This window comes from Pholis gunnellus (assembly GCF_910591455.1).
Source record: "Pholis gunnellus genome assembly, chromosome: 5".
In the NCBI taxonomy this organism is placed as follows: Eukaryota; Metazoa; Chordata; class Actinopteri; order Perciformes; family Pholidae; genus Pholis; species Pholis gunnellus.
In genome coordinates, this window is record NC_136531.1 from 4348058 (window position 1) to 4358191 (window position 10134).

Here is a 10134-nt window from a genome sequence, read left to right on the forward strand (position 1 = left end):
AAAGGTGCTGCTGTTGTTTTTGAGTTCTTTTGAGCGTTCATTAGCTGCTGTTGATGATTTATTGTTTCTGGTAGTTTGATTTTTGTTCATTTTCCGGCTCCCTTTTTGACCTGGTGGTCACTTGTTGTTATTATTTTCAAGAGCAGGTTTATTGTTGTTGATTAATTGATCATTTTTCTTCAGCCTTTTTGAATTCCATATTTGATTTTTCATTGTGATGAAGCGTCGTCGTATGGAAACCCCAGGAAGAGCAGTTTCTACTTTGGTAGTAACTAAAAGGAGCTTCTAGGTAATTAAATGAATTCCCTGACCTGCTTTAATTCTGTTATCTTCACCTTCTAAACCTCAGCACCGGCCCGGCTGAAGTGCTACTCTCTCACTGTGCCGTGAGCAGCAGCGGCGCCGGCTGCGTTCCCTCCCAGTTCACGTCGGGCCGAGGGGAGAGCGTGCTCATGTCATGGCGCCTCTTGGCTGAAGGCCTGGTAAAACAAAGCCTGGTTACAGCACTGAGGCGTGGCAAGGGGTGGCATTCCCCGTCTGAAAAACAAGCAGGTGTGCATGCCATTCCTTATACGGCAGCTCCAGGAGGAACGAGGTCGTCCGGCTGGGTTTCCAGAAGCCCGGGCCGGGCCCCGTTTGTGTTGTTGTACAAAAGAGAAAGGCGGCTGTCTTGTTGTCACGGCTCGTCGGGGCTGAAGGCTGAGGATCGTCAGGTTCAGCGGTTACATAAGACACTTTTCCTTCCTCCTCGTGTAACTACAAAAGCTGCATTATTTAGATACAAAAGCACTGCAGCGGTGCAGCGCTGAGCGAGAAGTGACGCTCGGGGGCCGGGGAGGTTTCTGCGCCGTTGGAAGAGTGAAACTGGGGTTCGGTACCATTCCGAACACAGAATTGAGTCTGCTTCACCAGAACAGCGGAGTCAGCGCATCTGAAGCAGGCCGGGCACGGTTGGTTGAATTAGCTGAACACAATGTTTTGGAGTCAAAAGTCAACGACTACGTTTAAATGCAACAAATATTCAGTTTTTTTTTTTTTTTGCCCTTACTCCGAAAAAAGACAATATTCTTAATAAGCCGTTTACATATTAGGAATAATAGTGGAATATTAGCGTGCATGTAAACACAGCCAATTACACAGGAGAGATTCACTCCTTTATGAGCTCAACAGTCACAACAACCTGAAACACAAAGAGCTCAAACAAGGTAGCGAGAGGTTGGTGTGGAGACACTTCGGCTTCAGTCCCACGACTGGACAAAGTGAAGGCTTCGGTTAACCACAGGGCTCAGAATAAACTTCTTTCCTCAGCGTACCGCTACGGTCCGTAACTCTACTTTAAACTGTCCCAAACTTAACAACCAATGTCTCAAATTGAAGTCCTTTTTCATTCCACATAATAAATAGCTTTCCTATAAACCATTCATGAGAAACTTACATCACTTAACCGACTCACTCTGGACCGCTATGGAAGTTCTCCATGATGCTCCTCCGGGTGCAGAGAGACGTCAGATTGTATAGAAGTCTACGAGAAAATGACTCTACTTCTCTCTTGATTTATTCCCTCAGTAAACATTGTAAACATGAGTTCATGGTCTCAATCTCTAGTCTTCTTCAATACAACATGATGTTCATTTAGTAAATGATGGTCCATTTAGAGTCAGAGAGACCAAATAGAGACGTATACGGTGTCTCTACGTCACTCCTCCGCATTCCAAATATGGTAACCTCCGTTCATCGGTGGAAAAAAACAACAACATGGCGACGGCCGTAATCCAAGATGGCGACAGCGTAATCGCCGAACTCGAGGCTTCAAAACGTCGGTCCACAAACCAACAGATGACGTCACGATGACTACGTCCACTACTTGTATTCAGTCTGTGGAAGTTCTGCTAGTTGTTTACTTGCTCTTATATCTGAATAAAAAAAATGTTTGGCCACAAGCATTGTCCTCGTTCTTTAAGTCATTGGTTGATTTACTGTTAGATGTACATAGAAGATGTGAAGGGGATGAAGTAGATGATGGGACTGGGAGCAGTGGGAGGAAGATACAACCAGCAACACTTCTTCACAATTCCATATTAAATATAAAAGGTGTACTGTGACACAAATCAAGTTCAGGCAATACACAATGATTTCCTCCTTCCTGTTTGCAGAATAAACAAACACAACTGAAGTGCAGCTTGGATCGCGTTATGACGCATTGTGCCTCCTGTATGAAACACGTGCGCGGCTGCAGAGGGGGGGGGGGGGGCGTGAACCTTGTGTCAAACTGTCTGCACAAATACACATAACTCCTCCGCACACAAACAAAGAGCACCAGAGGCCCGAGCACATCTGTCTTTCTGCGTGGGGAAGTATCATTTAATTAGCCAAGGAAACGGGCTGCAGAAACAGAGGCAGCGGAAAAGATAAGAGCGGGAGAATCACTCATCGCTCCAGCAGTGATGGTGCACAACGCCCCCAATAACACTTCCACTCCGACGGTACGCTGTATACACGTGTGCAGGCTCGTGGTCTGAGCCGCTCAGGGAGCAACAGGGATGCACAATTAATCAAACATTAATCGCGATCTTCGATCAAAATAACCGGGACTGTATTTTTGGACATAATAGTCCGATAGGCAGCAGAGGGGAAATACTCCAGTGGTGGTACATTTACTCACGTATTATACAATTCTCAGGTACTTGTACTTTATGCTACTCTAAATACTGGAACCACTACATTTACTTGCCAACAAGTTACCTTGCAGATTAAATATATATATAAATGCTAAATATAAATGATAACTAATAGATGATGATGTATGTTTTATGGATTAAGCCACCTGTTAGTATTAAAAGTAGTTGAAATTGGCCAATGCCATGTAATAATATAATATATGTGAATCTGAAATGGGAATAATACTTCTGTTCAATTAGGGTTTTGAATGCAGGACTTTGACTTGTAGCAGAGTATGTTCACCGTGTGGTAAAACTACTTTTACACAAGTTAAAGGTTTGAGAACGCCTTCGACACAACGATTATTTGGAGGCTCGTCGGCTGGACAACTTCGCATCACCAGAATTAAGGATGCACCGATGTTCAATGCACTCATTACACGCTTCCCCGGCCACATCTTGATTCATCGCAAACCAAAACTAATAATATAATGTGACGTCGTTAACGAGATGCGACGCCGGCGCTGCTTTTTTTCTTTGTCGAGCTACAAGCTGCTCAGAAACTTTACTCAAAAAGTTTCCAGAAAAAAACACACAAAAGTCTCAACACTTTGACTCAACTTCTCACAGGTTGAGGCCCACAACTGCCTTCAACCGTCAAAAATGCACTTATTGTGAAGCAGCTTTTCATTGAAAACTCAATTCTGTAACATGGAACCCCTTTTGCGGAGAGACTTTTTGAATCCGTCCGGTGAGCCCAGCACGCTCATGTCAGACGCCATAATGCTCCATCCCTCCATCCTTCCTCTGGTTGGTGTGTCTGTGTGTCGGCCGGGCCGTCGTAGTCCTCCTCTCGGCGGTGTATTTATAGCGGAGGCCGGAGAGGAAGGAAGCCGAGCGTCCAAACATCCTGCGCGTAACTCGCTCTCAAAGCTCACGCATGACTTCACCTCAGTGTCGCGTCCCAGCAGCAACGTTTTTCTTTTCATCTGCACGCATTGTGCTACTGCAACACCTACATTTCCCTACTGAGGATTAAAAAAGGTTTATCTTATCACAGTGATATTGGTATTATATTGGTCTATAATACATTTCTAGTTTTTACTGTAAAATGTACAAGTTTTTTGCTATTGTACTTACTTTTCAATATCGAAATCAGCTTTAAAAATTCCGGATTGGTTGAAATGTCAACTATCCTGATTTTAATTATTATTAACAACTGGATCAACAGGTGAGAGGTGATACATGTTAAAAGGTCTCACACTGTCTGATCAAGTCGTGATGATTAAACCACAGAGAGAGAGTCTCCTCAGCAAACTTCCTTCACTCTCGACCTTTTCTGCGTTTCTTTTGGATAGTAAACTCGGGAGTAATCGTTCCCATCTTGTGTGCCATGCTTCCCCGCTTTCCTCTTCCTCTTCCCCCTGCAGAGGATGACCCTCAGAGGAAGCAGCACTCTCTCTCTCGGTCTCAGCTTCAGAAACTTGATGACGACACGCAGTCCGTCTGCAGCAGCACATTCAGGCAACACGGGCAACAGAACAAATGGATTTACAGCTGAAATTGTTTTTTACGGCTCCGGCGGTCGGCTCCGTCGCAGCTCTGATCGGCTCCCGGCTCAATGGGAAGGAAAATTAAAAAAATCAAACGATGCTGCAGAGTGGAGGTTTTGGCTCTGCTCTGTGGAGCAAAACTCCATTTTCCTTTTAGTACAAAAGCCCTCAAACAGCCAGGAGACAGAGGACGCTGCAGTGCGATTGGCCGGGAGGTTGTAGTAACGCTAAAAAGGTGCACAAACGCCACATAGAGCCACCTCTCAATAGCTCATCATCACAGGAAGCGACTCCCCTTTAAGGAGGTTATCGCACCGCAGGCCGGCTGATGACTCTTGCTTATGTAATATAACAGAGCTCGTTTTAGAAAAAGCGCACTGAGCTTGAACACACAGCAGTGCAACAGTTCGGTCTTCAGTGCAGAATAGACAAACACTCCTACGCACTTTGTGATAACCTGCAGGCTCATTGCATTGAACGTGTCAATGCCAGACGGGTCCAGTGGAGTCTGAACAAAGTCAGTTTTGAGGAATGTCAGATTTTGCAGTAATTGTCTGGTGAGTCACAGCACTTAAATATGAGTGGAACCAGGCGGGAGTGAAGCCAAGGCTGAAGTGTCTCAAACCTGCATTCTCTCTACTGACCAGCAGGGGGCGACTCCTCCGGTTGTATAGAAGTCTATGAGAAAATGACTCTACTTCACTCTTGATTTATTCCCTCAGTAAAGATTGTAAACATGAGTTTATGGTCTCAATCTCTAGTTTCAAGTCTTCTTCAATACAGCATGATGTTCATTTAGTAAATTATGCTCCATTTAGAGTCAAACAGACCATAAAGCAGAGTATGCTTTAGGGCGGGGCTTACTGTGATTGACAGGTCGCTGCCACTACCAGAGACGGATACGTCGTCTCTACGTCACTCCTCCGCAGTCCAAATATTGTAACTTCCGTTCATCGGTTGCGAAAAAAACAACATGGCGACGGCCGTAATCCAAGATGGCGACTCAAGGCTTCAAAACAACGGTCCACAAACCAACGGGTGACGTCACGATGACTACGTCCGCTTCTTATACACGGTCTGTGAGTGAGACTGTTGCCCACAGACGATTTACACATTATAAACGTCACTGTCTGAGATTGGCTGCATTTTGATTTACATGAACTATCAGATCACAGAATAAGTAAAGTAACGTCCCCATGACAGCTTTCGGTACATGACAGATTTGGGTTGGACCTCAAACACGTTCCAGCTTCTATACTTCTTTGTTTTTGCTAAACTCTTGTAGAGCAGCTCGCGTTTCAAATGAATTAAAAGCTGCTGGTTTGACACATTTGGCTTGTGTGTGTAATGACACACAAAAAAGCATGATTTGTATAGATCAGTGCCCAAACTACTGCCAACACCAAAAGGGTTTCAAATACTTCCGGGTCCTAGTTTGTTTATTTTTGATGCCAGTGTATGATGCAACTCTATTCGTGGCGTCTCAGCGCACGTTCTTGTTGTCCAGCAAAGGACCATGAAGATATTCACATAATGTGTCTGCACACATGTTGAATATCATCAATATCACAACCTTCTTTCTAAGAATTAATCTGATTTTGTATAAACATTTTCCTCCTGGATGTGCTCATTCTTCAGCTATATAGTACATTATAAATATCTTGCAGGCCTGAACCAGAATACCTCTAGAGCCCATATAGACCATCTCTATGGCTCCCCAAATAAACTTGGTTCGTGACTCAACCTCATCACGCACTGCGTGGAAATACAACGTCTAACCAGCTGCAGACACAGGTTGTTGGTTTCTCTGCGCTGCAGGTAATCGAGCATTTAAGCAAATAAAACAACGTAGGTTTGCTCAAATGTATCAATTATAAATATACAAGAGAAACTCACACGCGACACCAATGGAGGTCAGAAATCTCAGCGCAGATACATCCTCAGTGAAGACAACGTTGACGGAGAACATCCATTTAAATTAAAAGCAATTATATCTCGTCTTGCTCGACATTGGCAATCAAACATCGCTTACGGCATTCAGTGCATGTACTGGGTTTATAAGGGTCTGTGCTTTAATTCGGCATCACAATGCTCCGTGGAGCAGCCTGCATATCAACAAAACTTTACATGTCAGGAGGAATGTGCGTCACTCCTTGTGCAGACCAACGCACACCGCTAAAGGACGAGGCAAGTAGCGAGGCATCCATAAAAGTACACATATTATATATAAAACGAGTTGCTGACTGGATAACACTAACGCCGAATCATATAGTGGATCTTTTCCACTCAAACGAAGTTGTGTTCGATACTTTACCTTGGATTTGTATTCGCCGATTTGCTATGAAACAATAAATTCCCTAATTTGTCAATGCGGTTTGGTGCACTTTTCTGATCGCTGCGGGACCGCGCTTAGCTTTAGCACACAAAACAATGGATACCTGAGAGGCATGAGGTTGCTTTACCTGCAGCTCGGCCCGCTCGACCTCCCAATGCGACTGGTCCACCTCGTAGCGGGCCCACTCGTGCTGGAGAAAGTGTAAAATCCCCGGGATGTTGTACTGAGCCCTGGCCGCCTCTGCGCCCTCGACGTCGCCAGTCTGCGGAGCTTTAATATTCCCACCGCCTGGCAAGCCCGAGTTGTTGTTGTTGTTATTGAAGAAGACACCGGGGCCCGCCTGCTCGTCCATGGCCGGACCGGGGCAGTGTGGTTCTTCTTGTTCGGTCCCGGAACACTCAACCGCTTCGGTATAATGTCCTCCTAAAGGAAACCTGATCCATCAACAGCCCTCTCTGCTGGCCACCACAACTCCTGTCTGAACCAGCTGTCAGATGATGAGAGGACCGTGAAGCTACCGGAATCAACACAAACACAAGACTTCCGGTGTAGAATTTCAAAATACAACCGATGTTAATGTACATGTGCAGCAAAGTACTGTAAATAATACAGTAGCCTACATATTAATGCTATATACCATCACGTGCCAATGTAGAAAGAATAATTATGTGTGCCATGTCTAATTTATTATAAAATGTCACACACACACACACACACAACTTGACTGCCAAATTCAAAAAACAGACAAAAAACAAATCTCACAGCAAACTTGAAATTAAGCAGGTCTCGAACTTGTTTTAATGATTTATTAATTGTATTGCCATTTTACAATGAATTATTCATTCATAATGACATGATGATTTCAGTATTAAATATGTATATTTTATAATAAGCCATGTCAAACATTTACATGCACACATGTATCTCTAGTTAAGGCTTCGGCCGTGTTGGCAAACTTTTATTTTGAAGGCACAATCATTTCATTACCGGTATCACTGTGGCTAACTGGAAATCACTTGACACACCTGAGCGGTGACATCAGCTCCGTTTAGCCCCTCCCACTATCGTCCATATTCTCACATGATTGGCTGATCGGATAAATGACAAGAACATGATCCAATTGGAGAAGAGTGCGAGGTGCGCCTCCAAACTAGCGTTACTACGTTTTGTGTGAAGCAGATTCAAGTTTATGTAACATCATCAGCATGTATTTATTTATTTATTAGCTTAGTTAGATCTTCAGAGTTCACATGAATACAAAATAAATTACCTTCAATAAAACTGGCACCAATGCAACAGTATAATGTATCAGTACTGACCCTTGCTTCTTTTATTTTATTTGAATTATTCTTTTTTTCAAAGATATTTCTATACACTTCCTTCATCTAATGAATGCTACAATAAGAAACATTGCAAAAATGAAATACAAACAGCTTAACTTGTAGGCTAAGTAAACATTTTCAATGCAGCGTCTTTTCACAGTGTGGTAATAATACTTTTGAATAGGCCACTTCTTCCACTATGGCGTATTAATCATGTTTATCACATAACTGGAATAGACAAAATCACAGTCGCTTCCTTGCAGCTTCCTTGCAGCTTCTACCTCATCATAGCAGCGTTTTGCACACACTCCACACAGGACCTGTTGTCTGCTCACTGTGTGGTGCTGATTTTGCTTTACTTGACAGTGGCATCCTTAATAGTTAAAAAATATTCATTACTATCATGAAAATAGTTTGAAAGTGTATAATATCGTTAACTTAACACTGTTAAACTTTTTAAAATGTTTTTATATAATGTTAGAGCTTTAAATATAATATCAAGTGACATTCTTTGCAGTTGCACCACCTGATTTACTGGTTGTGCCACCTGACATTTGCAACTTATTTCAAATTAAACAGGCATCTACTAGGACACTAGCATTAGCTTTTGTTCTTGCTAACAACTTTATACATATACATTTTAAATAGAATAAAGACATTTATGATAAAATAAAAATGTTCTAGATTTACATTGGTTGTACCGCCCTGACATGGAAAGTGAACCACTCTACCAAAACATAAAATTATATATATTATTTGATTGTACAGAAAATGTATCAAAACTGGATAAGTTTTATAGAATGAAATGATATATGACAATTATTTTAAAAGGAAATAGTGGACTCGGACACCAAAATATGCACGTCATGTCATTGACCCATATATATATATTTACATATATTCCACCTGGAATGAAACTTGAGAAGCAAAACACGTCTGTGCGTGCGCAGGAGAGGGGCCTTCAGAGCCACACTGTGATGAAAACGTCAGATTTTTCATTCGATGTGTTGGGAGAAACAAACATTGCCCTCAGCTGTATACCGTCCGTGGGCTGCAAAGGAGAACAGTCCCGCATCACTAAAATGTTGCTCTGTGTGCGAGTCGAGCCTCACTTCAAAGCAAACGGCTTTTAAGTTAAGCAGATATGACACGGCATGCCACATTAAGAATGAGCAATTGTCCACTTTCTTGGCGTGTGTGCAAACACTTTGGGATATGCAAACTGTCCTCTGCCGGCACTGGGATGTGTAAATACATCGTTTTCATTTTAAGCTCTTTGGAGTGAGGGATGTAGGGAAAACAATGGCAACTACATTTATTTTCTTTCTTGATCTGATAAAGTAGAATAACCACAGTAGGCCCATACATTTGTTTTTCACAAATCCTAAACTTCACATCATTCCCTTTATATTCTGCAGTGATTGCTCTACAGCAAAAACACGAGCTCTCCCTCAATTGAGTTTTGTAATGCACAGTGAACATCACTGCAGAACAGCGTGCTCTCAATCATGGGAGGTCGTGACACTTGTTTTTTAGGTGCTCTCAATATTCACCGTCTGGATGAGGTAGCAAGCCGCAATTACAGCTGTAAACTGTTGATACTTCCAGCCTGCGTCACTAGTAATCCTGCAGTTTTCTGCAGCTTCACTGAGAGTACATTGACACTGCTAAAAGTGATCCCTTAGAGCAGGGATTCCCAAAGTGTGGTGCGCGCACCCCCTGCCTCTAGAAACGTTTAGGATCGAAGATGGAACATAAAAATGCATGACAGCAGAGGAATGGAAGCAGAGATTATACTACATGGATTTATTCATCAAATATTTCATTTTGTTATTGAAGCTGTTTTGACAAAAACGAGTAAATAGATTATTTTAAATTACCTCTCATCTTGTGAGGAAAGAGCCTGTAAGATGTTCAAATCAGGGAGTGTTGTTTTGATTAACTACAGCTGTCACAATTTAAACAGATGTAAATATGACACAACAAGACTATAGTGTGACCACAGCAATAATACATAGATAGCAGTAGTAGGAACAGCAATAAGAGAAACACAAGACTGTTATGCTAAATACATGTGTTTGATGTGATATATTACAGCAGGAGGACAGAAGGATTGATTGGGCCTCCAATTTGTTTTGTCGTTTTGGTAAGAAACACCGAATGTAAACATAGCTTTTGTTTGCAAGAACCTTTGCAATGAATAGAAGAAACAACACTTTTCGAACTGATCATGAGTTTCTTTTTCAGGAAGTTCCTTTGCATAAATC

General features: G+C 42.5%; 1 protein-coding gene across 4 annotated transcripts in view; it reads right to left on the reverse strand.

Moving 5' to 3' along the window:
* strn (striatin, calmodulin binding protein) overlaps window positions 1–7005 on the reverse strand; it is a 37132-nt gene extending 30127 nt beyond the window's left edge. For all 4 annotated transcript variants that reach the window (XM_079158856.1, XM_079158855.1, XM_079158853.1 and 1 more), the window contains exon 1: window positions 6673–7005. In XM_079158856.1, the coding sequence (XP_079014982.1) occupies window positions 6673–6897 (225 nt within the window). In that variant the 5' untranslated portion in view covers window positions 6898–7005. The remainder of the gene's footprint in view (window positions 1–6672) is intronic.
* Window positions 7006–10134: the final 3129 nt, after the last annotated feature.